This window comes from Bos javanicus, chromosome 4, assembly GCF_032452875.1.
Source record: "Bos javanicus breed banteng chromosome 4, ARS-OSU_banteng_1.0, whole genome shotgun sequence".
NCBI classification, from domain to species: Eukaryota; Metazoa; Chordata; class Mammalia; order Artiodactyla; family Bovidae; genus Bos; species Bos javanicus.
In genome coordinates, this window is record NC_083871.1 from 113,171,593 (window position 1) to 113,199,592 (window position 28,000).

The 28,000-nt window shown below is 50.5% G+C and overlaps 1 protein-coding gene across 3 annotated transcripts; it reads right to left on the minus strand.

Moving 5' to 3' along the window:
- Positions 1 to 6: 6 nt before the first annotated feature.
- Positions 7 to 28,000, minus strand: ZNF777 (zinc finger protein 777). 3 transcript variants are annotated; one of them, XM_061415046.1, is made up of 6 exons: positions 27,914 to 28,000; positions 21,726 to 22,586; positions 20,349 to 20,475; positions 18,253 to 18,366; positions 4,411 to 4,662; positions 7 to 1,538 (listed from the first exon to the last, which is right to left on the minus strand). In XM_061415046.1, the coding sequence occupies exons 2-6, from the start codon at positions 22,569 to 22,571 to the stop codon at positions 379 to 381; spliced, it is 2,499 nt and encodes an 832-aa protein (XP_061271030.1). In that variant the 5' UTR covers positions 22,572 to 22,586; positions 27,914 to 28,000; the 3' UTR covers positions 7 to 378. The 3 variants fall into 3 exon arrangements, with proteins under 3 accessions (XP_061271030.1, XP_061271028.1, XP_061271031.1); XM_061415044.1 differs by lacking the exon at positions 27,914 to 28,000 and adding an exon at positions 27,125 to 27,304; XM_061415047.1 differs by lacking the exon at positions 27,914 to 28,000 and adding an exon at positions 26,743 to 26,909.

Genomic DNA, 28,000 nt, shown 5'->3' on the forward strand with positions numbered 1-28,000 from the left:
CGCTCGTCTTTTAAAAATTACTCTATTATTATCAAATAGAACCACAGTATCCAAAATGTCATTATAAAGTTCTATCCCCAACTAAGTGGCCCCGCCCCGCCCCTCCGAGTGGCCGGCGGCCAAATCACGCCCCCCGTGCTGATTGGTTTCATCCATTTTATTGTCAAGGAAATGAACAGCCCAAAGGGGGTTCCCCAGGTCCGCGCTAGCCCCCCCGCCACTGGGGTCTCCCGGGGGAGATGCGGCCACCCTGTGTCGGGGCGGAGGGGGGAGAGGAGGGACGAAGGGAGAGGGGGTGGGGGAGGGCTCACGACAAAGGGGCTGGGGTGCCCCGTGCCCGCCCGCTGGGCTTGGGCCGGGCGGTGGGCCGGGCCGCGCTCACTCGCCCGTGTGGGTCCGCAGGTGGTACTTGAGCGACTGCTTGTAGCGGAAGCACTTGGCGCAGTGCGTGCAGGGGTAGGGCCGCTCGCCCGTGTGCGCGCGCTGGTGCTCCAGCAGGTGGTGCTTCTGCGTGAAGCGCTTGCCGCACTCGGCGCAGTGGTAGGGCCGTTCGCCCGTGTGGATGCGCCGGTGCTCCAGCAGGTGGTGCTTGCGGATGAAGCTCTTGCCGCACTCGGGGCAGGCGTGCGGCCGCTCGCGCGAGTGCACGCGGCAGTGGTTGGTGAGCTTGGACTTCTCGCTGAAGCTCTTCTCGCACTCGGGGCACTTGAAGGGCCGCTCGCCCGTGTGAGTCCGCTGGTGGCGCAGCAGGTGTGAGGGGCGGCTGAAGCTCTTGCCGCACAGGCTGCAGATGAAGGAGACCTCGTGCTTGCCCGCGTGCACGCGCTGGTGGATGACCAGGCTGATGTGCAGGCGGAAGCTCTTCTTGCACTCGGGGCACGTGTAGGGCCGCTCGCCCGTGTGCGTGATCTGGTGCTTAGTGAGGCTGGACTTGTGGCTGAAGCTGCTGTCACACTCAGGGCACTTGTAGGGTTTGGGGCCGCCGCCGCTGCCACCACCAGAGCTGGGCGACTTGGGGCGTGGCTTGAGCCCGTGCTTGGGGGTGAAGCCAGGGCCACGCTCGGGTGACGCGTAGCCGCCGCGGACGCGGTGGATGCGCTGGTGCAGCGTGAGCTGCTGCTTGTGGCGGAAGCTGACCTCGCACTCGGCGCACTCGTACGGGCCCTCCTTGATGTGGTTGCGCTGGTGGATGATGAGGTTGATCTTCAGCCGGAAGCTCTTCCCGCACTCCATGCACGTGAAGGGCCGCTCGCCGCGCCGGTTCCGCTGCTGCTGGCTGCCCGATCCCCGGTTCTCGCCCGGGTGCCGCTCGCCGTGCGACGGGGGCGCCAGCCGCTTCACCGCCGGGTTCCCCAGCTGCAGCGGCGGGGGGCTCTCTTCGCCCTCGGGGGACAGCTCCCCCGGCAGCGGCGTCGGGTACAGGCCGGTCTCGTACCTCCCGGACAGCTGCCCAAGGGACTGCAGGTGCTGCGGCAGCTCATCGTCCTCCTCGTCTTCCTCCTCCTCCTCCTGCTCCTCGGTCTTGATCACGATCCCCTCTGCTCCAGGGGGCGGGGAACGGGGGGGAGAGAGACAAGACGTCGTTAGGTGTTGCCTGGCGCCCCTGACCTGGGTGTGGCAGACCCTTTGCCCACACCTCCGGCCCCGAGCCTTCGTGCCTGCTCGCTCCCCGCCAGGGAACCTGGGCTAGCCGCGGGGCTTAGCTCAGGAAAGGGCCCATTCGGGCCGGTCCGACCAGGCCCAAAACAGGCGGGTCGGAGCCCTGTTTTGGAATTTTCTGCGGGGAAGCGGGAACGACGGGATCCTTGTGGTGGGACGTGGGCGCTATGTGTGCCCATCGCCTGGCACCTCTAGCGGGCAGGGACTCGCAGGTAAGAAGGTACTCACACGCGGAGCCCTCCTGGAGGCGCTTGGGTCCAGGGAGCCAGAGGTTGGTACCCTCAGGACCCACGACGCTCCAAGCCCATCAACACTCCTGTCTTATTTTGGCCACTTGAGGGTCGGGTTTCTACCATGCAAGGGTCCTGACTCATCAAGTTGGCTACCTCTCCCCCTCTGCGGTCTCCTCTGCCTGAACTCGGCTCAGCCTCGTTGGCCTCCTTTCCGGTACTCACCTGGAGATTTCTCCTCCATCAAATCCCCCCTTCTGAGGAGGGGTGGGGGTGGGGGTCTCCAAATCCTGCCCATTGCTTTACACCCAGCCCCAATCCTGTCTCCCCAAGAAAACCTTCCTTGGCCTTCCCAACCTGTATCCCTCAAGCCCTCCTGAGCCCACAGCAGGCGTGGCGGTGCCTCCTGAGGTAGCACCTCACCTACATGGGTGGATGGCTCACTGCAGGCGGACTCCACCAGTCCTGACCCTGGAGCTGGCTGGGGTCTGAGGTAAGTGTTCCATGAACACCCCAAACGGTGATGTCCTCCTCCTAGGGCTCTGCCCTCTAGCCTAAGAAGTTGTCTGTTTTACAGGGTTCCTGGAGAACCTAAGTTGGAGAGTCCGCCAGCATCTGTGTGAATTTTCTCAAGCGCCTTGTTCTTACCTGGCCCTCTCTAAACACTGAATTGGGGAGCTCTATTCTTAGTGGCCAACTTTGTGTGACATGAGAAAGGCATTCACTTTTGAGTCCACCTGTGAGATGGAAGATGTGACAGTCTGACATTTGTGGAATTCTCAGGAGCAAACAACTAAACTTTTCCAGAACACTTTCCACCTACGCTCTCTCCTGTTGCCAATATCCTATCACAGGAGACGTCAAGCAAGAATGATCCCTGTCTCACAGACACGGGGCACCCAAGCTTGCCGCCGTCATATAACGTTTCCAAATAAAGTAAATAAACTGAGACCTCTTCAGCAATTGCAACTGAAGGACCAGCTAGTCTGTCCCCTCAACTGACAGGGAAACTGAAGCTGGCAATGTTCGTGAGCTGGCCAAAGTCTTGTAAGTCTGTCAGTGACCGCTAGGCCACAGCACTTCCAGCTACTCCTCTGCACCCTGTAAGTGGCAGTGTTAAAATTAGAACACAGGTGTGCCGAGTCCCAGCTCAGGCCTCCCCGGCTATAAGACAATGCTGCCTCAGTCCAGTCAGGACGCTCAGCAGGAAGTGACCCAGAACATCCCTGGAATATGATGCTTAAAAGATCAGGAAGGAGGAAGCAGCTTCAGAGGTTGGCAACTCATTGCCCCGGTGTTGATCCTGAAAATAGGGTTGTTATGAAAGGCAGAAGGGAAATACGGGCCTTAGAATATTGGAACTTTCCTTGGGTTTCAAAGTTGTATTTTCTCAACAAAATAAGAAGAAACAGTTGGCCCTAAAATTCAGGACTTGAAATCCCACAAAGAATCTTAGACTATTACTAAGTGGTACTAATAAAACTAAAGGGAATGTTCACAGGGCAATCAATGCAAGGTGGCCTCACAATTTGCCTTGTGTCTTTCGCTATTCTCTAATGAAGGACAACATGGTATGTTAAAAAGGTTTCTCTACTATCATGCAATTATTTAAAAATAAAGAGTTAGATCCACATCGTTTGACCAAGAATAATGTCCATGATAATTTATTATTGTGTGCAAAAAGACAAACTGCAAGGAAATAAAGTGAAAAAAATTTAAATCATTTCTCCGTATAAATATTAACTGATACGATGGCTAATGACTCCTAGTATACTAGACTTTGATAAGCCTAGTATAATCTTAATGATGATTCAAGAAACGTTCAGGTTCATTTCATTTCTGCATACAGTTGTACAATTCCCGAGTAAAACAGTAGCTAAGTAGACTTAGTAGCTAAGTCTAGTAGGATATTTAAAAAATACACCATGAGGATCACATGGGGCTTTTCTCAGGCCTGCATGGACGGGTCAGCATCACAGAAGCCGTCCTGGCAGCGCTCCTGAGAGCACACGTCCTCACAGGGAGCAAGGGTGTGCAGCCTGGTGACCCCGAGGCTTTGAGAGTAAACAGAAACGAAGCCTAGATTCCGCCAGAAAAAGACAGCATGGTCTCAGCCGTTTGCAAAGACGTGTGATCCAAGGTGGAAATCTTCAAGCCAGTTGAGGCTTCTAGTGTGACACAGGGATGACCAAGGACTGACATATCAAGAGACGGAAGTTCTCGCCTTGCCACCAGTGTGTGACCTTCTCGGCCTGCCGAGGGAGGGGCCGGAGAGATGATCTCTGCCATCCCCAGAGGTCCTCATCTGACCTGGTCTTTGGCTGCAACGCCCTCTTTCCTTGCCCGGGGATGCTTTTAAATCCGGGGGCAGGGGACCTGGACCTATGGCCCTGCTTGGTTCGGTCACAACTGTTGAGCCCTCGGTGTCACACAACCTCTCTGAAGGAGACCTCGGCTCCCCCCCAGGACCCCCCACCCTGCCCCCTCTGCAGGCCTGACGACACCAGCTCCCCCCACTCACCTGCACAGTTCCTCTGCTGCACCAGCATCTGCTTGAGCTCGCTGAACTCGCCTGAGCCCTCCGTGGATGCCTCCAGCGGGTTTTCCGGCTCCTGCATGTCCAGGTCCGGCTGCTCGCCACACGGGTCCCCCAGCTCCGAGTCCTGGAAGCCATGCTCCTCTACCTGGCCCATCAGGGGCTCCGGCGTCTCCAGGCTCTCCGAGCCCTCGTCGTTGGTCTGCACCTCGATCTTAATCACGATCCCATCGTGAGCTGAGAAGGCGGGCGGGTGGGGGCGGGAGAGGACAAAAGATGCCAGAACATGTTCATTCCACCTGCTCAGGTTTTTGCAGCCCTGGAATTTATATTTTCAAAAAGTCTTATTTTAGAGACCCTGAAGAAATATCCCGAGTTGGCGGTAAGTAGGCTTAAAATTCTCTGGACACCGTGTAGCCTTGAATATAAACTGGAGTCAAGTTAAAATAGAGGCAGTTTGTTTCCACGACCCCCTGTAATTTTATAAGATAGTCATGGTTTCTTTTAAAAAGAGACCCCAATTCCTTTTCCCAGGTTAGGCCAGAACAAAGCCAACAGCAACTCTCTCTCTCCACCTCAACCAAGTTAAAGACAAGGCTAATCATGTGGTTGGGCTTCCCAGGTGGCTTAGTGATAAAGAATTTGGCTGCGATGCTGGAGATCTGGGTTCGATCCCTGGGTGGGGAAGATCCCCTGGAGGAGGACATGGCTACCCACGCCAGTATTCTTGCCTGGGAAATCCCATGGACAGAGGAGCCTGGCGGGCTGCAGTCCATGGAGTCTCAGAGTCGGACATGACTTAATCACTAAACAATGACAACAGTCATCTGGTCATTTGCACACCCTTTCAAGTCCTGGCCAGGTGTCCTATACCGACAGACCAGAGGCCCCCACCCCCACCCCCGGCCCTGCCCCAGTCCCCTCTCCCAGCCTCCATTTATAGGCACAAGAGGGGGCCGCGGGGTTGTTTTTAGTTAAATAGCATCCGATTACACACATGGCCCTGACATTTTTTTTTTAATCTACTTGTATGTCTGTTGTAGGCTAATTTCAAATGTTGTTACACACAGGCATTGCTTTACATAAATGGGATTATAGCACACATTTCTGGTTTTCAGTGCAGTATTTTTCCCCTTTTAATTTGCCGCCCCTTCCCCTCGCTCCTCACTTGACAAGTACAAGCGTCTCAGGTCACTCCCGTAATGGACCTCACACTTTTCCTCTGTGCTTATGGATGATTTATCACAGCATGTTTATAGTCATGTTTCTTTTCTAGCCATTGGTTGCAAAAAATAAAACTGCCTTATACATAATGCTCTATGTTCCTTTTCTCACTCAAATATACTGTAGAAATCCCTTCACGGCAATTTCTGTACGCTAATGCATCCTTTTAAAAGCTGAGAATATTCCACAGTGAGGATCATATAGCAATGTGTTCAATCATTTCCTTATTGACAACATTCACTTTTTGCTCCTAGGCTTTTGCCCTGGTGAACAGTACTGCCATAAACATGTGTTTATTTATATCTCTAACCAAAAGGAGTGCTTTTATTTTTAGGAGAGTGGCGGGAGTGGGACTTCAGGGTCAAAAATTAAAAATATTTTCGATTCTGACAGATGTCATCAGCCTGCTTATCCACAGGGCTGTGACAATTCACATCTCTCCCAGCACTTTCCCCACATCCCCGCCAGCAAGACATCACTGCTCTTTTTAATTTTCCTCGGTCAGATGGGTATAAAGTGATAACTTACTGATAACTTTAGTAGTTCTACTTCCCTGATGAGGATAATGTGAGTGTCATTTCTTGGTCTTTGAGAGTGGATTCTGTGTGAACTGTGTTCTGTCAATTGGTCAGAGACCTTTGATTCCTGTATTAAAGATAACCCATTTTTCTTACTGGCATTTCAAATATTTCCCCCCAATTCATCATTTGTCTTTGCCTTTGTGTTACCTTTTATCATAAAACTTTCCTAAAGTTTTCATCTCATCAGTTATGTCCCTTTTCCTTTTTATGGCTTGTGGGTTTTCTATTTTACCAGAGGTAAGCAGGAGGTGTCCTCTGGCCCTAGGTGGTTCATCTGGTCTCCCAGATTTTATTCCCAGGTCCTTATAATTTAATTTTTACGTTTAGCTCTTTATTCCACCTGAAATTTGCTTTCATCTTGTGTGTAGTGTGGGGTCTCCACTTTATTTTCTTGCTTATGGATACAGCTATGCCAGCATAAACCCCCTCAAATCACTGTGTTAATTATGGAAACTGTAAATGTACAATGCGTGAACATACACATTCTTTGAACATTTATCCCATAGCTATTGACTGAGCACCAACGACGTGCCATGTGTGTTCCAACGGTGGAACACACGAGGCAACAAAACAGAGCTCCCTGCCTGCCTACATCTCACATAAGGCAACAGCATAATCTATAAACTAGATGGTGTGTTACAAGGTGTAAGTGCTGTGTTAAAAGAAACGGGACCAGGATCCCAGTGGACGAAGCTCCTCACTGTCCTTTGCCATGTTCCCTTGTCCCGCCCGAATGAAGTGGATCACATCACCAAGAAAGCAGACAGCTAATCATACTAGCGACTGATGGCACATGGCCTAACGCTGGGTTCTTTCTGATGCCTGGCAATCCTTTAATTCCTCTCTGATCAGCCGCCTATTAAGTCCCAAACGATGGGGAGTGCACCGCATAGCCAACAGTCCGACAGCCTTCCACGCGGCCTGAGCCTGCTTTCCCTCCGAACTGAGCTGCCAGAGATGTCTTCATCCTACTCTCTGTCTTACAAAAAAGATAAATCATCCACACTCACACCCTGGCTTCCTCCTGCTCCAGCTTGACGTCATCACCTGGCCTCCTGTGTCCCTCCTCTGGGCTCTCTACTACATCACAACCGTGGCTCCAGCATCAGAAAAATACCTTCCCTGACTTCAAAAACTCCTGGAAATATTTTGCTTGCCTTCTCCCTAAGATAATTTTTTAAAACCAGGTACTCATTTGCACCTTCCTGAATAAATACATAAAATGCTTCAATCGCTGCAAAAGATGTAATTTCTGGAGTATTGTAAATATTGATATTTTAAAATAAACTCTTCCATTGCCATTTAATGTTGCCAATGGAATCTTAGAACTCTGGCAATTTAAAACGCACCATTATTCACTTAAAGAATACATGAACAAGTTCTTCTTTGATACTTGAAATTTTAATATCATTCCTTTTCACCTTGGACTTCTATTTCCATTCCCACTTTACCCACAGAATTTTATCCTAATAGAACATATTTTTGTGCTCAGATGCCTTTTACTGATCACCTCATCTACCACTCTGCCACAGAAATGTGCATGTAAATGGAAAGATTAATTTTGCTTTCATTTCTAATAACCACAGGGCTCTAAGAGTTACTTTTCTGCCTGGTTTAAGTCATCCTTAGTTATTACTATTGTGGAATGAAAAATAATTATTCAAGATGGGAAACCAAAAACCTGGAGGAAGTGAATCTCTTACAAGGATGGATAGGGACTTTTCCCCCAATTAGTTCACTTATCTGAGAGTGAATATTCTTATCTCTTGAGTGAGACAGAGTTCAGAATAAATTCTATTCCTACTTTTCATTTTTATAAATATAACCATTGGGAGAGCTCATTTGCATAGATCTGGAGATGGGCTGGCGGGAGCTTTGTTATGGAATCATCCCTCTATTCTGTGAACTTCTGAATTACAATGCTGCAAAAGCACATGGTTAACATATCATCAAAAGCTGTTTTTAATGACCTATTAGCTGACAACTTAATTAGGTTCTCTTTCAATTTTGTTGAAAGCCAGGTATTCCAAATATCTGACTTCCAAATGAATTCGCCATCCAGGCCCCTGAGCCATGCACTTCTGGTCCCCATCCCCGCAACAGTCTGGCTTGTGCCTTTGTTTCACGACCCCAAGGGCGTTTTATACCTCAGAGAAACACTCCATAGTAAGGCAAGATGGGCAGGAGGTGCCTGTTCTTTATTTTCAATAGTGGGAGACCCGGGAGCTAAGGAACAGCACTACTGGGACCGCAAGCGTCCAGCGGCCTCGATGATGCGTTTTATGAAGGAGAACAGATGGACGAAGACTTGGAAACGGGACCCACAAAGCCATCTGTGTTGTGCCTTCTGGGAAAGCCACTTGTACCCCCAGGCATGGGTGTTCCAGCCTGAAGACCAATGCCTTCCCATCCCTTTGTTGTTCAGTCACTAAGTCATGTCCGACTCTGCGACACCATGAACTGCAGCATGCCAGGCTCCTCTGTCCACCACTATCTCCTGGAGTTTGCTCAAACTCATGTCCATTAAGTGATGCCATCCAACCATCTCCTCCTCTGTCATCCCCTTCTCTTCCTGCCCTCAATCTTTCCCAGCATCAGGGTCTTTTCCAGTGAGTCAGTTCTACATAGCAGGTGGCCAAAGTTCTGGAGCTTCAGCTTCAGCATCACTCCTTTCAATGAATATTCAGAGTTGATTTCCTTTAAGATTGACTGGTTTGATCTCCTTGCTGTCCAAGGGACTCTCTTGAGTCTTCTACAGCACCACAATTCGAAAACGTCAGTTGTTCGGTGCTCAGCTTTCTTTATGGTCCAATTCTCATACCTGTACATGACTGCTGGAAAAACCACAGCTTTGAGTATGTGGACCTTTGTCGGCAAACTGATGTCTCTGCTTTTTAACATGCTGTCTAGGTGGGCCATAGCTTTTCTTCCAAGGAGCAAGCGTCTCTTAATTTCATGGCTGCAGTCACCACCCGCAATAATTTTGGAGCCTAAGAAAACAAACTCTGTCACTGCTTCCACTTTTCCCCCTTCTAGTAGCCATGAAGTGGGGGACCAGATGCCATGATCTTCGTTTTTTGAATGTTGAGTTTTAAGCCAGCTTTTTCACTCTCCTCTTTCACGTCCTCCTTTAAGACCTGCGCTCCACCAGACATCCTAGGCTGCTCTCAGCCCATCGTGAGTGTGATTCTCTGTGAACCCAAGCCGTTGTCTGCTCCTCTATGGCATCTAATTCTTTTCCCCTTGAAATGGGCAGCAGGTAGACATTTTTGTGCCTCTCCCCTACTTTCTGAGCAGCAGAGAAGCCAGTGTTTCCCACTGAAAAGTTCTCTCTGCACTGAACAACTTTTGAAACAGTACTGACAACCAACAGCCAGACTGCATTCATAAGCAGTAATCTGTTCTCCCATTTAGAAAAAATTAATCAAAGACTAATACATTGTGGGAACATAGTTTATGACCAAAGGTAGCATTTCAAACCATCGGAAAGGGATTAGGTAAGTGGAGTGGAGACAACTGGCTTCCTGACTAGAAGAAGAAAAAAAAAATCTTCACATGTCTCACATCAAAATAAATTATGGATGAATAAAACTTTAGACATAAATAATGAAATCACACTAGGATTAGGAAAAAAAAAGCACAGTTTTCCCCCCCTCCCCCGTCCCCTCTTCCTTCCTTTCTATAAACAATGTCGAGCTGAGGAACTGGTTACTCCGAGACCCTCTGGGACTTCAAAGATTCCTTCCAGAAGCTACCTGGTCAGTTACACCAAAGATATTGAATATGCACAATACTATAATCTTTAGTATAATGTGCAATCAACTATAACCTTTTGGTGTAAATTTTCTGGAAAAAAAATTTGTAGATTTGCCTTGACATTGTTTGGTGATAAATATTTAATTTGTGATTGGTTTTTCATCTTGTAACTACATTTCTTCATCAGAACTCTTCTGAGATGGGAAAAATCTCTGCTACAAATTGTTTTCAAAGGTATTAAATGTTGTGAACACATTTAATTATTAATGAAGCGGGTATAATGTTATTCTGGGAGACAGTTAAACATTTAATTATTTACTAATTTTCAAATAAAGACGTCAAAGATATATTTTTGAAAAAGCAAGTTGCTAAACAATGTACTTCTATACTGTCTGAAAAAAATTTTTTTTAACAATGAGAAAGCATTTATTACATAATTAAGGCTCTGTGTATATGTGTTTGACTACATGCACATAAAGTGAAAGGAATAAGCTGCTCTCTTTTTTTGGGCTGTGCTGTGCAGCTTGTGGGATCTTAGTTCCCCACCCAGGGATCGAACCTGGGCCCTCCGCAGTGAAACTGTGGAGTCCTAACCACTGGACCTCTAGAAGTCCCGAGCTGTTGACTCTTGAAAGAGAATTATGGAAACTTTCACTCTTTCAGCTTTTTTTCTTTTTGAATTATGTTGCTGCAACTTCAGAATTTCATTGGAAAGTGAAAACCAGCATTGCCACGTTAACTTTCTCCACCAGCTCAAAGCACAGAAATGATGGCTGACACGGGCTTTCCAACCTTCTCATGGGTACACTTTCTGTTAGATTTTTTAAACTTTGGTATATTAATTTTTAAAATCATCTTTAAAAAGTTTATATATGCACATAGGTCAGAGGGTTGAAGAGTTCTTAAAAACTCACTTTTAAAAAGCTCCCCACCATCCTTCAACTTGCTCCCAGAGGCAGTCACTTCCTATCCTTCTAGCTGATTCTTTTGTCATTCACCTTTATACCTCTCTGTAACATAATGACACTGCTACTCCTTGAGTTTTCAGTTTTAAGCATCATCTACTGACTTCCTAGAGCTGGAGAGGACCATCTCTTCCTCATCCATCCACATCTTGTCCAAATCTTTGATTCTTCCCAGTTTGTAATTCTGATTGGATTAACAATGGGTGTTTTTGTTATTGGATTATGTAAATGCTACTTAAAATTGAATCATGTAGCACACTTATAAATACTTTTCTATACTTGTAAACACTTTTCGATTTCCCTGGAGGTAGTTTTCTTTTGTTTATTGGTGTTTAGTCGCTCTTGTGACTCCATGGACTGTAGCCCGCCAGGTTCCTCTGTCCGTGGGATTTCCCAAGCAAGAACACTGGAGTGAGTTGTCATTTCCTTCTCCAGGGGATCTTCCTGACCCAGGGATCAAACCCAAGTCTCCTGCAGGTCTCCTACATTGCAGGCAGAGTATTCTTGCCTGGAGAATCCCATGGACAGAGGAGCCTGGCAGGCTGCAGTCCACGGGGTCGCAAAGAGTCGGACACAACTGAGCGACTTCACTTCACTTCCTTACCACTGAGCCACTGATGAAGCTCCTTCTTTTGATTAACCTACTGTTAATTACCACTCAGTTGGCTCCAAAGTCTCCCCCAACCCTTCCTAAAACCCTCCTCTCAAAATATCCAAGCATAATGGGTATTTCTCAGGTTTACCGACTTGAAAATTTTTCTTCAAATTTATGCTCCAGTCTGGACTTGTGCCTCCAGATCCACAATGTCTTTTGGGGATCCCCTTTGGTGCACCCCAGGGATTCCTTCACCTGTCTTATGTTGGAGCTCCTTACACCTCTTCCTTTGTTTATTTCTTCACTTGGCAAAGTATATGCCCCAGCTTGAGGAAGGGAGTGTGGCAGACCTTGAACATCTCATTATCTTGATTTCATTCTCATATCTAATTAGATGATTCCAGTTAGATACCAAATTCAAGAATGTTGGAAAATACTTTCCAATTTTATAATGTAAAGAACTTTAAAGGCATTGCTCTGCTGGCTTGTAGTTTTCAATACTGCTGAAATGTCCAAAGTCATTCTAATTCTCGTTCCTTTGTATGAACCTGGATTTTCTCCCAGAAGTTTATCAGATCTCCTGGGTCCTCAGCTGTTTTGCAATTCCTTGCTCAAGTATTTAAGGTGACATCAATTTTTACCCGTTGTTCTGGACAGTTGGTGGCTCTTAAACCTGGAGAGTTATGTCTTTAAGTGCTGGGAGTTTTCCCTGAGATCTTTCATCACTAATTCTCTCCTCCCTGAAAATCTGCTATTCTTTTTTTTCTGATTTTTCTATTATCTGGATGGTGAACTTCCATCTTTTGATTTTCTTATTCTCTATTTTCTTTTCTGTTGTTTTGTTCTATTTTCCCAGGTCATATACTCAATTTTATTAAACACTGCTCAGTTCAGTTCAATTCAATCACTCAATTGGGTCCGACTCTTTGCCACCCCATGGACTGCAGCAAACCAGGCTCCCTTGTCCATCACCAACTCCCGGAGCTTGCTCAAACTCATGTCCGTAGAGTTGGTGATGCCATCCAACCATCTCATCCTGCGTCGTCCCCTTCTCCTCCGGCCTTCAATCTTTCCCAGCATCAGGGTCTTTTCCAATGAATTGGCTCTTCCCATCAGGTGGCCAAAGTATTGGAGTTTCAGGTTCAGAATCAGTACTTCCAATGAATATTCAGGACTGATTTCCTTTAGGATGGACTGGTTGGATCTCCTTGCAGTCCAAGGGACTCTCAAGAGTCTTCTCCAACACCCCAGTTGAAAAGCATCTGTTCTTCAGTGCTCCGCTTTCTTTATAGTCCAACTCTCAATGATTACTGGAAAAACCATAGCTTTGACTAGACAGATCTTTGGTGGCAAGGTAATGTCTCTGCTTTTTAATATGCTGTCTAGGTTGGTCACAGCTTTTCTTCCAAGGAGCAAGCATCTTTTAATTTCATGGCTGCAGGCACCATCTGCAATGATTTTGGAGCCCAAGAAAATAAGTTTGGTTCTCGGTTATCCATTTATATTAAAAGTTGAGTACTCAAAAGTGAATTGCAAGTCTGGTGCATCCAGGTAGGCCGTGGTTTCCCAGCAGGATGGTTTGGCTAGGTCATTTCACTGGGAAATCTTTTGGGCTGGCCCTGAGAGTCTCCAGATAAGAGTTTCCCAGTACCCTGCCCTGAGGGTTAAACTTGGATGGGAGCATAATTTGAGGAGTCAGGTTAGGGAAAAAAGCTGGAGATTTCAAGATCTGTCTGTAAGCTTCACTCATTCCCTTGTTTTCAACGTGGTACCCATCTTCTCAATTGTGCCTGGTGTCCACGTCCAGAGATGCTTCTGTCTTCAGAGAATAAGCCTTGGTCACCCAGCAGGGTTGGGTGAGGCCGTGGAGGGAAGCAGCAGTGTTTAATGGACTCTTAAGATGTTTGACTAGTGCTCTGTTTTTAGCCTCACCTTTACCGCCATTTCCAAAGCTACCTGGTATCTCCAGTGGTGCTAGTTGCCGGGTCTTGAGCAGGGTTGGGGTGGACTGCAGATTGGGTTTCCTCCCAGCTTCCTTGACACCAGTTTTGGATTCAGCTTTCTAAATCAGTGACCACTCAGCCATCTGCTCTTAGCCTTCCAAAACTCAGCTGCTGCCGTCTCCTCGTCCATTCCTTTAAAAAGTCCCTTCACTCTTGTTTTAGGAGGAGGGGGGGAGGTGGGAGTAAGCACATGTTCAATCTGCCACCTTTAACTTGGAGTTTTTCTTCATTTTTTAAAAATTATTCTTAGTGAATAAGAAGTGATATATGCTCACTTTAGAAAATGCTAGAAAGCATAGTGAAATATGATTTGGTTTATATTTCCACCCAGTTTTTCCCCTATCTTCTGTGGACGTCGTTGACTTCCTACTGCATTTACATTATCTGCTTCTTTTTTGGCTATGCCGCCCGGCTGCTGGGATCTTGGTTAACCCAGCAGGGATCGAACCTGGACCCTCGGCAGTGAAAGCACAGAGTCCTAACCACTGGACTTCCAGGGAATTCCCTACATTACCCATTTCTATATCCATGTTTCATATCAACTGGCTTCAAACAGGCTTGGGCAATCCTCATCTTAAGCAAACAAGGCTCCTTACCCCACCCACCCCGCCAGCGTTTCTGCTCTGCACTCACAGCTACACTGGATAACCTCCACTTCCTCATCATCTGTCCACTCTTCAGCCCACTCTAAGGCCTCCACCCTGGCCATACCACCAGTGCTTCTCTTGCTAAGACCACTGATACTGCTAATGTGCAAATCCAGCAGACGCTTGGCAGTCTTTGCCTTGAAAGTGAAAGTCGCTCAGTCATGTCCGACTCTTTGCAACCCCATGGCCTATTCAGTCCATGGAAGTCTCTAGGCCAGATTACTGGAGTGGGTAGCCTTTCCCTTCTCCAGGGGATCTTCCCAACCCAGGGATCGAACCCAGGTCTCCTGCATTGCAGGTGGATTCTTTACCAGCTGAGGCACAAGGGAAGCCCAGGAATACTGGAGTGGGCAGCAGATTCTTTACTGACTGAGCTATCAGGGAAGCCCGTAAGTAAGTAAGGAAGAAAGTCTTTGCCTTACTAAACCACAATGCAGCATCAATACTGTTCACCCTGCTCCCTCCCCAGGGAAACATTCTTCTCTTGAACGTTGACACACTATCCTAATTTCTTACTACCTTTCTGGCCACTCCTCCTATTTCCTGTGATTCCTCTGGTTTCTTCTTCTTTTCCCAAACCCTACAACAGTGGTTTTCCACCTTGGGCTGCACATGAGAATCACCTTGGAAGCTTTTTAAAAAATACTAACACCTGGGCCCCACCTGGCCCACTATATTACAAATCTGCTCTGAAAGTCAGGACTCTGGGGGCACATCCTGTGCTCCTGCTCTTCCCCCATCCAGGCTGGGAAAGATGATCCTGTCCACACGATTGAGGCCCCAGGTCCATCTCTAGCTCAGGTCTCTGCTGGGAGCTCAGGTCGCCATCACTCAGTACCAGCTCCTGGACGTGTCCTGAGATCTCACGCCTAACGTGTTGTCTTTCCTCCGAGTCGGAGCCTCCCACTGTCCTACCCCCTCACTCGTGTCATGGCCTGGGAGTCATCCTCAAGACTCCCTGTCCTTGTACTCAACATCCACCAGCCACACTTCATGGACATCCACATCTGTCCCTGGCTTAGGCAAGGTCCTACCCGGCCTACGGAGAGAGCCTCCTGGCTTCCGGTCCTCCTTCTGCATGAGGAGTTCTCCTCCAGGAACTCCCACTTGTGTTTCCACTAAAAATCCCACCTCCTCCGAGGCTTCTGCCAACCACCCGGGCTCAATAAGGCCTTCGCCAGTGTATGTCCCAGAGCCCTGGAGCCTGTCTGCATGGCACTGCCATAGTGGCCGACTGTATTTTTCTATACATGGGGCGTTTAGGTTGTTAACACCATTCTCTTGACATAGTACAGGGTACAAAAAGTATTGGATGAACTAAATAATAGACAAGTGAAAATACGGTGCAAAAATGCTTCACATGTGTTTCAGTGGCTGCATGACCGTCTATCGTGGTGTAATATAGTATTTTTTCATCCTTATTTTTAAAAGATTTTTTTGACGTGGACTATATTAAAAGTCTTCATTGAATTTGTTACAATACTGCTTCTCTTTTAGGTCCTCGTTTTTTGGCTGTGAGGCGTGTGGGAATCTTAGCTCACCACTGCTACTGCTAAGTCACTTCAGTTGTGTCCGACTCTGTGCGACCCCATGGACTGCAGCCTACCAGGCTCCTCTGCCCATGGGATTTTCCAGGCAAGAGTACTGGAGTGGGGTGCCACTGCCTTCTCCCTTAGCTCCCCAACTAGGAATCAAACCCACACTCCCTGCATCGGAAGGCAAAGTCTTAACCACTGGACTGCCATGGAAGTCCCCTGATATTTGTATACCTTAATCCATATTTTGGGATTTTTTCTAGGCTACAGACTCTCAGAAAGGAAATTATCAGGTTAAGTAAATGAATATTTTAAATATTTAAAACATATTTTAAGTCCAAAAAATATCAAATTGCTTTGTAAAAAGGCTGAAGCTACATACAATATATGAGAATCTGGATTTCAGCCATGGCTTCTGGTGTGTTTGCTTCACTCTACTAATCTGCCAGGTGACAGTGGTCTCTGGCTCCCCCAGTCCCCATTCACCCTTACAGGGCTGTGAACAGGAGCCCCGGCTCCGGGGAACTTGAGCAGGGCCAATATCTGAGTCACCTTCAGGCCTCCTTGCCGTTAGGAATTGGAACCATAAATGACAGCTTATGGACTGCATTTACTCAACCAATTCATAGAATGGTGATGTTCGGTGTATTTAGAACCATGACAGTTCTGTCTTCTAGCTGTTTCCCCCTTGGTATCACACTTTCAGGTCTGGCCCTGGGCTGGCCTTGTGGCCGTCCTTCCGAGGGAGAGGACACGCAAATAAGAGGTGACCGCTGGCGTGTTTGGGGTTCTGATAACTGAACTCATAGGACAAGCCTGCGGCCCCGAGGCCAGGGCCCCACACACAGGGGTGCCCTGTGGGCAGTGCTTCCTGTTCCGCTCCTGTCCTCTGCTCCAGTCAGGCTCCTGGTGGCTGAAGACGGTTAGTGGAACAAATGGCACATTCCAGCCACACAAGGCAGCCTCTGTGAGGCCACCGCTGCCCACAGACGCTCCGGCTCGGACGCACTTGTGCCAGAACCAACCCCGCCTGGGGCGGAGCCGGTTGAGGTTAGTTATTTGCTCTTGATTCTGGCCCCACTCAGTGGGAGGCCCACCTGTGATGAGGGTGTGAACAGGCTGACCGCGGACAGGGTCCATGTTCCCGTCCAAGCTCTTCTAAGAAGATGCTAGAAAGGCAGAACCTGGACTACAAAACCCCACGGAGACATCAGCGGGGTTCTAGGATCTTTACCACAGACCACCTCTCCCCTCTCGTTTTCTGCCTCCCAAGTCCTCTTTCTGATTTCTCCTCTTTTGCATGTCTCCATTCGCAGTGATACTGGTTTTGGATGTGGCCAATCAATCCTTTGACATCCAGACTTATTTTCCTCCAAACAAATGTCACATCTTGTCCCCAAACCCCTCTCTCACCTCATCTACTTTTAAATCCATCTTTCTGCCTGCCTGAATGAACTCAGGACCAGCCCCTTCCCTCCATTTAAATCTCTAGGCAAATCTCTAGAAAGTATCGATGCTTTAGGGTTTCTCTGAAACACGCCAGCATTTATTTTTCCTTAGGGTCCCACCTCTTCCTGAAGTTACTTCCGCTCTTACTCCACGTGGCCACCTCCTCCTGGTCCCAGAGCCAGTGACATTCCTTCATACAAGACCCGGCTTTTGACCCCAGTGGGCTCTTCAGCCAGATTATCCTCCTTTTGCAAAAGACAGGATCACCAATGACATTTAGCTACAAAAGACAAGGACTGCCCCCACAGAAGACCTTCAGGTGAGTGACGCAAGCCCAAGAGCAATGCCGAAGAAGGGGCTCTGAAACCACCTGTACCCCGAGAACACCGCGGTGCCAGTGTGGGGGCTTCTGAGTGACCTCTGTGTAAGGAACCGCTCCCCATGCGGACAGACAGTGCCTGGCGTCCCAGGCTGCTGGCCCCTCCGGGTCAGCACACCGGGCCCTGGCTCTCAGTACCCCTCCTGTTTCACAGATGAGAAAGCAGACCTCCAGAAGGCTCAGCAACTAAAACCACACAGTGAGGACGAAGCAAGGCCGGGGCTCAGGGGCAGGCAGCCTGACACTGGGTCTGCTCCCGAGCCCACGGCGGTCCTGCCTGCACCTCCCTGCCACCGCCACCTTGCCGCCTCGTCTGGACCCCGCCCGCACACTGGAGGACGTTCAGGTCAAGTCCCTCCACTCACCAGCCGCAGGCCCAGGGACGTGGCCCTTCTCTGGGGAGCTCGAGGCTGCACCAGCGTCAGCATCCTGACAAGGGAACGCCTTTCTGTCAGTTCTGGTTTTGTTTCCAACAGAGAGTGAGGTGACGCTCGGTCAGGTCAAAAGCTCCCCGAGACCACGGTGTTTTTCTAGTTCCGCCACCAGGGCTGCTGGTGACCTGGAGGCCCCAGGGCCTCTGGGCCGCCCTCCTGCACTGGCCTGCTGACATAGCCCGCTGGGGTCTCCTGTGGGCCACACACCCCACGTGGGGCCTCCCGGGCGCCAAGGCCACGATCGCCTGCAGCCACTCACCGGCACTGGGATCGGCAGGCGCCTCGCCCTCCTCAGAGTCCTCCTGCTCCTGCATGGCCGGCCTCTCCCCTCGTTCCATCTGTGACATGAGGTCTGGTTTGGAAATTGCATAGTCTGGGCAGGAGGAAGAAAAGAAGATGTTCTTTGGGGTGATGTCGCACTGAATGCTACAAAACTGTCCCCTGTGTGCATGTGACACCAGGAGCAGCTGCCCTACTTGAGGCCGCAGTGCTGCAAACCGAAGGGCCAAGTTTCCAGCCCTTCTCCTCAGGGCATGCTGAGTGTGCACATGTGCACACACGTGTGTGTGTGTGTGCTGAACCCATCTCAGGTCCTCCCGGCGGGACCAACAATGGGCCGCACTTGCCGACTGATGGAAACCAGCCCTCGGTCATCTGTGGCTCACAGGTGGCCAATGCCTGCTCGGACTTTCATGACAAAGGCAGAAGATACTTAACATTTTATAAATGAAGAAACTAACCTTAATAAAATCTAGAGGTCACGAAACAAAACACTGACAGGTTTTTTTACATTACAAAAAGTTTCAAGTTCTTTGGAAATAAAGTCAAAAGATTATGAAACTTGAAGAAAACAGTATGTCACATACATTTGTAAAATATAAGGCCAAGGGTTAACATCCACAATTATATATATATATATATATATATAGCCTCTATGGTTACTGAAATAAAAATATCAAAGGTACGAATAGGTAATTCATAAACACATAAAAAAACGCACAAGTTCCCATACCGATACAAGTCAGTATCATTTTTTGTCCACCAGAAAAGACAAATCTTTACAACAGGAGAACCGCGGCTGGGGTAAGGGTGTGGAGATGGCGCTGTCACACTGCTAGGCAAACACACACACACAGCCCTGGGGACGGCCCATGGAAGCGCCTGTGACACTGTACACGAGCACCTCTTTCCTTGGCAAGCCCACCTCCCGGATTCCATCCTGTTGAAATACTCGCGGAAGTGCACACACACAGAGAAATCCTGACTGCAGCCCTCTGCAGCAGGGCTGCCGCTCATCAATAGTTCAATATCGACAGCACAACGGTTCACCAGGAACACTGCACTGCCCTTCAAGCGGGCCTGTGGGCTGACACAGGAGCTGTCTCTGGCTACCGTTGGTAAAATAAGTGAGGGATCCCATTTGTGCAAACCACAAACCACACTTGCACGAGCGCACAAAATGATGGGAAACAGTATAGGCCCCAGGGTCCACGGTGGTTCCCTCGGGGGAGCAGCACTGACTAGAGGGTGGCGGCTGCTCGTTATTATACAAACCTAAATTGTTGCCTTCACACAATTATGTATGTACTTTAAAAAGAAAAGTGGGGGAAAAAAAAGGTACCCCATGGAGAAGTATAGATGGATAAAAGTAACAGTTCCAGCAAGGATCAAATTCTCTATGCAACAGCATATTTAATGTTTTTCTAATTTTGTGTGTGTGCGTGTGTGTGTGGGTGTGGGTGTGTGTCCAAAGAGTTCCCCACATCAGAGAAAAGGATACATACAATACTAAAGCTTATCTTCCTAAGTCTTCATCCTCAAATACTCCTATTAACAAAGATAACAAGAATATACAGATTTGGGGGGAGGAGAGATCTCGGTGAAATTGTGACCTCCCGGTGGGGACCTAGGATGTTCCTTTAATCCCCGGGGTCACACCTCATCTCTGCACAAGGGGGACAAGAGATCACAATCAATGGCAGTATTCATGGCTGATACCTGTTCTAACTCCCGCACAGGAAAGGTGTGCTGTTTAAGTGCCGTTCTCACAAGGCATCTCACACTTTGTTCAGTAAGGGTCTCCTGGACAAACTAATTTTAAGGTTTATATATATATATGTAAACACCACTGATGTCCAAGTTTGTCCCCCGACTCCTGTGGCTTCTCCATAGAGTGGTTTCTCTGTTTACAAACTGTGCTGATCTATGCTGCACTGGTGTATGTGGGTATATGGGTGCCTGTTCTTTTTTATTGGGCTCTTGAAAATGATTTCTGGGCATTCAGAGGCCCCAGAGGTTCCTAACAAGCCCCCAGCAGGCCGGCAGGAAGCCGTGGGCAGACAGCCGTCTTCTTACCCATGGAAACCAGAGACTCGTAGTTGCCGCGCATCACATTCTTGTACAGCTCCTTCTGCCACTCGGACAGGTTCCCCCACTCCTGCTCCGAGAAATGGACGGCCACGTCGTCGAATGTCACAGGGACCTGAAACCACACAATAGGCTCAGTGTGGACCCACTGGAAGGCGTCACTGGGCCTGGGGCTGCCGGATCCCAAAGCCGAGAACAGCTCTGGCCCCCTAGGCTTGGGTAAAAACTCTCAGGCCTGAAGCAGAAAAGGCCCAGCTATGAGTTTTCACCAGGGACCTCTCTAGAAATCAGAAGGCTTCAGCCACTGTCCTGGCCCGAGACAGTCAGGGCCCCGGGCTGTCTGGTCCCCTTCTCCTCTAACAGGATAATCCCTGCTGCTGTAAAGCGTGGTCTGCAGACCAGCAGTGGCACCACCGGAGAACATGCTGGAAATGCAGACTCTCGGGCTTTACTCCAGACCCTCTGATTCAGACTCGGCATTTAGTAAGATCCCCAGGTGACTCAGCCACTTACCCTGGTGGCTCAGATGGTAAAGAATCTGCCTGCAATGCAGGAGACCTGGGTTCAATCCCTGGCTCGGGAAGATCCCCTGAAGGGAATGGCAACCCACTCCAGTATTCTTGTCTGGAGAATCCCAGACAGAGGAGGCCCGGGAGGCCACAGTCCTTGGGGTGGTAAAGAGCTGGACATGACTGAGCGACTAAGACACACACTTCCAGGTGATTCATATACACAACACGACTGCAAAGCGCTGGCCTAGACAACACGGTCCATGCATCGTCCCCTGTCCCCACCCCGGCCCTGCCTTGAGGCTGCGCAGAGAGGCAGTAGTATAAAAAACAAAAAACAGAAAGAAAACCAGTCCACTTTCAAGTGCTCTCCTCTGGGAAACAATATTAAAACCTAACTGTCCTCTGGTGTTTTAGAACATCTCTGAAAATCACATTTTTACTGGCATTAACATGACTTTAAGTTAACTGATACAAATGTTGCAAGCAACAGGGCCCTGTAACATTTCACAGTCTTCCTTCCACCCCCACGGGAAACCACACCGGTCCACACTTGTCCACAGCTCAGCCACTTGGCCTTCAATGCGCCTTTTATCCCCAGATGTCACGAATGAACTTCCTTCTACCCTGACAACTCCTGTCACTAGGACGTCCCTCTGATCTATAACCTATGCTTTTCATCAACAGGAGGAATCATTTGGTATGGGTGTGTCCTGTTCTTAGTGGAGTTGGGGACCAGACATTATCAGATTCTTTTCCTTCTTACCTACGGCTTTCCCTTTCTTTGATACTAAATTCCTAAAATCCATTCCAGTCCCGGTCACTCCTTAGGAAGCCCTGGCTGGGATAAGGTTACCTTGGGAACTTCCCCGTTGCTGCCCGGGGGCAGCCGCAGGATCCAAAAGTTTCTGTTCTTCAGCAGGTTCTCCATGTTCTCCAGCCGCCTCTGCAGAAGCCCGTATTCCTGCAGCAGGGTCCCCAGCACGACCCACTTGCTCTCCAGGTGGTTGGCGAACTCCACAGCTGTCTTCTCGCAGTCGGCTATTTTCTTCTCATTTGTGCCGGTCCTGCCCTCCAGGGTCAGGAGCCGCATGGCTTGGGCCTCCAGTTTCCTCTCCACCGCTTGGACGGCAGCCCACACGGCCAAGCGGGTGATCTCTGCCGTTGGGAGTGGGGTGTCCTTCTGGGCCGCAGCAGAGATCTGGAAGGGGGTGTCCTTTTGGGAAACTGGGCTCTGGAGCAGGGGGTCCATGTCAGTCTCGGGCACGGTGGGGGAGAGGGTCAGGGGGTCTCTCTCAGGAACTTCGGGGGAGTGGAGCGGGGCTTCTTGATGGTGGGCGGAGTGGGAGAGAAGGGACATCTCTTGTTCGGCAGCGGCAGGGGGCGGATATAGGGGCTCTTCTGGGGAAGTCAGGGGGCCCTGGATCCGAGTCTCTTGCTCGGGAGCACCAGGATACAGGAGTGAGGGTCCCTTCTGGAGCACAGGCGGCATTCGGCCAGAAGTCTCTTGCTTGGGGGCGCCAGGAGTCTGGGGTAGGCAGCCTTGCCGGGAGACAGCGGGAGACAAAGAAGGGAGTTCTTTGGGGGGAAGCACGTGGGATTGGAACAGAGTTTCTCGAGGGAGTCCGGCCGGGACCTGACGTGGAGTTTCTTCCTGCAGGACGTTGGGGAATGACAGAGGGGAGGAGCGTTGGGTCTCCATGTCCAACTGCTGGACCTGTGTTCAAGGAGAGAAAGAACACTGTTGAAGGCCAAGAGTCTCCAGCAGGCAAAAAAATTCCGAAGATAAACACCCACATTAAAGGGGCTTCAGGCTTTGTAACAATACGATACGCTCCATGGACATGAGTCTCTTCTTGAGACCCTCACGCTGATCTACGTGTGGATGATACAACTACATTAACAACAGATAAAAGATGGTAACACCACCTCTGCTTCCATAGAGCCGTCTCCTTTCCACAACATACACTTCACAGGAGTCATCTCGCGAGTAGAGGTGTGGGAGAGAAGAAAGGATACTGGCCTTGAACTGGAACACTCGGTTTTCGGCCCCATTTATACCAACGCTGTCTGGGTCCCCCTGGCCCGGCTATTCGACTTATCTGTTCTCAGAGTCCTCGGCCAATAGACAGGGTCATAATATCTCACCCACCTGCTACCTCACTGAGTTCTTCAAGCAATGAGCACTAAATATAGAGTAAAGCTCTGAAAAGCAGTAGAGCAGAATCTTGTCAATGCCAGGCTAGCCGAAAACTGCCAGCAAGGTGGGGCTGGTTCTACGAAGGAACTTACTTCCAAGGTGAACCCGACACCCAGCCCCCCCCACTTCTATTTGTATCATCAGGCAGTCATGGCACCCATGTTCTTTCCCTTGTTTTGTCCAACGGTAAGGACACACAATTATCTTAAGCTTCCCAGACCTTTTGATAAAAGCTGAATTGTTGACTTAATAACATTTTTCAGAGTTGATACAGTATAGGTTTGCCTTTGAAACACTGTGGACACAGCCCCTGCTGGAGAGGCTGAAGGGGCTACTGGGCACCCGGGCTGGCTCCTGTGACATGCAGAGAAGACAAACACTGACACAGGTGTGGGCATGGCAATTCAGAGCCAAAGTTCCCTGGCAGAGGGTCCCCAGCGGTAGGTAGACCCTGCTTGTCGGGGTCCTCCCCATGGTTCATGAGGTGGGAAGGAGGAAAAACAGAGGCCTGGCAGGATGGGAAACAGAGCTGAAGTCAGTCAGTTCTGTGACCTGTGTCATGGTTGGTGGGGACTGGAGCCAAAATAAAGACCGACTCCTTCAATTACTTGAAGGGGGTTTCAATTATTCACACTCTCCCCATTCCCTGACTTGCTATGTCCATGTTCAAGGAAAGCTTGTATCATCATGGAGGTGAAACCAAGGTCTTCTGAGTGATCAGCGCTGTTTCTATCTATCCAGACAATCAATATGTTTATTGGAACTGAAAAGAATTTCTTCTTTATCTATGTTTGTCAAGCACACTCTTCTTTCAGTGAACTGCTGAAAGGCCAGTTATTATGTGCCAGATAGAAGTTATCTTTAAAGTAACTGAAATTCCTTTTTTCTTCATTTGAAAATTAGCATATCCCTGGTGTCCAGTCTGAAACACAGTATGTGCTCAACACATGTCTGCTGAATGAAAAGTATAAATGACAGGGTTACAAAATGTTACTAGAGTTAATAATAATGAGCTCAGTTGGTAAAGAATCTGCCTGCAATGCAGGAGACCCCGGGTTGATTCCTGGGTTGGGCAGATACCCTGGAGAAGGGATAGGCTACCCACTACTGTATTCTTGGGCTTCCCTTGCAGCTCAGCTGGTAAAGAATCTGCCCACAAAATGGGAGACCTGGGTTCGATCCCTGGGTTGGGAATATCCCCTGGAGAATGGAAAGGCTACCGACTCCAGTGTTCTGGCCTGGAGAATTCCATGGACTGTATAGTATAAAGTAGGAAAAATATAGAGTTAATAATGAAGTTCTTTGAATCATCAAAGATGATTAATCTAAACTTATTTATACCTTCTAATGCTTTCTTTCATTTGTTCATTCATTCATTCATGTGTAGCGTAACTGAGACAGCATCAGGCTTTTAAGACAAGGACTGAAGATTTAAGACCTTGTTCAGGTAAAAGGTTTCTGAGGTAGTACAATCCAACAGCTTCGCAGGGAACCAAATGTGAGGGCTAATTAGTCAGGTAAAAGCTGACAATTATTTGGCCTTTATTATGTGCCATGAACTGTGTTTTACAGGGTTTATCTAATTTACTCTTCACAAAACCCTATGTTGCTGCTAAGCCGCTAAGTCACTTCAGTTGTGTCCGACTCCGTGCAACCCCATAGACGGCAGCCCACCAGGCTCCCCCGTCCCTGGGATTCTCCAGGCAAGAACACTGGAGTGGGTTGCCATTTCCTTCTCCAACGCATGAAAGTGAAAAGTGAAAGTGAAGTCGCTCAGTCGTGTCTGACTCTTGGCGACCCCATGGACTGCAGCCTACCAGGCTCCTCCATCCATGGGATTTTCCAGGCAAGAGTACTGGAGTGGGGTGCCATTGCCTTCTCCGACAAAACCCTATAAACAGGGACAATTAGAATTCTTATCCAGACTTAGCACAGGAAGGCACGGAGGTTTGGAGAGGCTAAGGAACTGGCGCAAGGTCACACAGCCGTCTGGCTCCGAAGTCTGAGTTTCAGCCTAAGCTGTAGGTCGCCTCTGGGCCTCTCGTACCAACTGAGACAGCTGGTCAGTGTGTGTTCTGAATCCTTTTTACCTCTAAAATTTGAAGCCTTGGAGATTAAACAAAGACCTGTGGGAAGGCCCTGCCCACGGACATTCCGATTTAATGGTGGGGTCAGGGACCCCTTCAAAAAGCTCGTGTAAACTATGGATTCTCCCCCTCAAAAACACACATGAGCACACACCCAAAATTCAGCAAGCACTCTCAAGGGCATCACAGACCCCTGAACCCGAAGGCTCATCAACAACTAAGCCACCTCTCAACTCTTCACAGGCGAGGGAGTGACTAGATAGGAGTCTCAGACACAGGGAAAGTGACCAGCCTAACACAACACAATAGGTACAGGTATGGCCCTGTCCTCACGGGGGTTTAGGGTATTTGCCTACATGGTAGGAAGAAGGGAAAATCCCCAGGGGCGAAGTGAGTCTCTCAGGCGTGATCCAGGGGTTTAACTGGAAACAATGAAGAAAAGCTTCAGGACAGTATATAAAGCCATTAGAGCAAGGCATCTTTACTAAGTAGTCTAATCAGAGCTCAAAGGAAAATACCAGTTATTTGCTCTCTATTATTAGAGTGTCTCTATCCATTTCCGGATTCTGAGCACTGTAGAGCCATGAGGGGCCACAGAAGCGCATCCCTTCCACTGCCCCCAAATAAAAGCCCCTGGCTCTATTTTCATCAGTCCCAGTAAACCTATGGCTTGATATTACGCTAAGCAAAAAGAAATGGCCAAAGGGAGAAATGGAGCTTGTAAATATGATATGTAAGATTAATAAGCTTACATTTTCAAACTGTTAGGGACAGGGAGAGAATTCCTCTGGTTCTTATTTCATAGGATTTAACCCCACCCCCACCTCCCCCCATGTATCCTAAACGGATGGGGTCTCCAGGATTCATTCATTAGCAGAAAAATTCATCATACCTATCTTGACTTATAAAGCCATGCCATTGTCTCCTATTACCCAATGTGGTTCACCCAGAATTATATACTATTCAAGGGTCCTGGAGACCTAGGCACTTAACAACCATTTTGTTTTATTTTTCATAGCGTTGCTTTTATTGTTATCATTATTATTATTTTAAGACCTGAGGCTCTTCAGAAAAGCCCTATATCCCGACCCCTTCCTGTACCCAACAGGAAACTGAGGCTCCGGGCTCTGCCTCCCATGCAGCAATCCTCCTCCCAGCACGACTACTGCATTTTAAAGAGCAGGTCTGCGGGGAGCTCTGGAGACTGATTTTTAAGAACGGCCCCTGATAGGGGCACACCAACCCCCAAACCCTTCGTAGCTCGCTTCCCCAGACCCCAACCGTCCGGACACCCAGAGTTCGACCGAGCCTCCGGACGCAGGGAGGCTGGAGGCCGAGGCGCCCGAGCCCGAGGGTCACCTGCTCCCCACGCCGGAGACGCTCGGGTGGGCGCTGCCCGGCCTCCCACCCGGCCATCACCTCCCCACGACCCCGACGGGCCGCGGCCCCAGCGCGCCGGCCCAGGCCCCCGCCCCAGAGGAGGCCGCCGCCAGGGCCGCCCCCCTCCCCGTCCAGGCCCGCGGCGGCCCGGAGGCAGGTATTTCTGCGGACGCGGGCGCCGAGCCACGGATGACTCGCTACGTGACCTTGGGGGCAGGCAGGGCCGGTCGCCGCCAGAAGTCCGCGCCTCAGTGTCTCCGCTCTGCGAAATGGGGAGAGCCGCGTCAGCGCCGCGCTCCGGCCGCGGGAGGCTCGGCGGGGCCGAGCTCTGCGGAAAACGTGCGGCGGCAACCCCGACGGACGCGGCGCCGGCTCCGCAGGGAACGAGGCGCGCCGCCTCGGCGCCCGCCTCCGGGCCCGCGTGCGTGCCAGGCCCCGGGCGTCCCCGCAGGCGCGCCCGGACGGCCGCCGGCTCCCCGGCCCGGCTCCACGCCCGCAGCCACCCCCCTAGCCCCCCGCCTTCCCGAGCAGGGGTGCGCGAGCCCTCCGGGTCCCCCGCCCCCACGTCGCGGCGCTTCCGTCCCTTACCGAGACCCCAGGCCGGGCCGCCGAGCCCGGGACACGCAGGCCGTCCCCAGGGCCCCGAGTCCGCGCGTCCGTGCGAGCGCGGGCCGCCCTCGCCGGAGCCGGGGCCGCCTCGGCCATGGCCCTGCGCTGTCCGGCCCGGAGCCGGAGTCGCCGCCGCCGCCGCGCGGCCCCACGCAGGCCGGACCCCCCCACCCCACCCCCCGGCCTCTCCGCAGGCGGCGCCTGCCCGACCCGGCCTTCCCCGCCCGGGCTCTCGCGGCCGTCGGGCCCGGCCTGCTCGGGGCGGGCGGGGACGGAGCGGCCGAGCCCGGCAGCGGCGTCGGAGCGGGGCGCGCGGCGGTGCGGGTGGCCCCGGCGGGCTGCGCCCCGGCCGCGAGCTGGGCCCCGGCCCTCAGCACCGGCCCGCGCGCGCGCGGCCCCTCAGCGGCCGCGACTGCGACCCCCCGGCTCCGGCCCCGGCCCCGGGCTGCGAGCTGCGCTGCCGTCCCGGCGCCTCTTCAGCAGGGGAGCTGCACAGCAGCTGCCATGTTGATACAAACTGCATCCTGGGAGGCATGTCCCTCTCAGGCCGTTTAAAGAGAAACACTCCGAGGCTCGTCGGAGGCTGCAGGAACCCAGACAGCTCCATCTACAGCCGGTAGGAGCGAACAGTGTCGAGCGAGCAGCCGGGGCGGCGACGGACACGCCCTGAGCCCCGGGGCCAGCCCGTCGTGCCGCCCGGGCCGAACCGCCCGGGCCTCCCGCCTCCCCGACCCCCGTGGGCCGCCCCCCCGCCCCTCGGCCTCTCACCTGGGGTCCTCGCCTTGCCGGCCACCCTAGGGCGAGACCCGGAGGCGGGAGAGCGGAGGAGGAATAACCGCGCGCGGCCGAGAGGCG

Coding starts and splice junctions, on each gene's coding strand:
- ZNF777 (XM_061415044.1), bottom strand. CDS start 27,241: ATGGCCGAGGCGGCCCCGGCTCCGGCGAGGGCGGCCCGCGCTCGCACG. Junction 22,587..27,124: donor CGGCCCGGCCTGGGGTCTCG/GTAAGGGACGGA, acceptor CCTTGAACACAG/GTCCAGCAGTTGGACATGGA. Junction 20,476..21,725: donor GCAACGGGGAAGTTCCCAAG/GTAACCTTATCC, acceptor GTGTGGTTTCAG/GTCCCTGTGACATTCGACGA.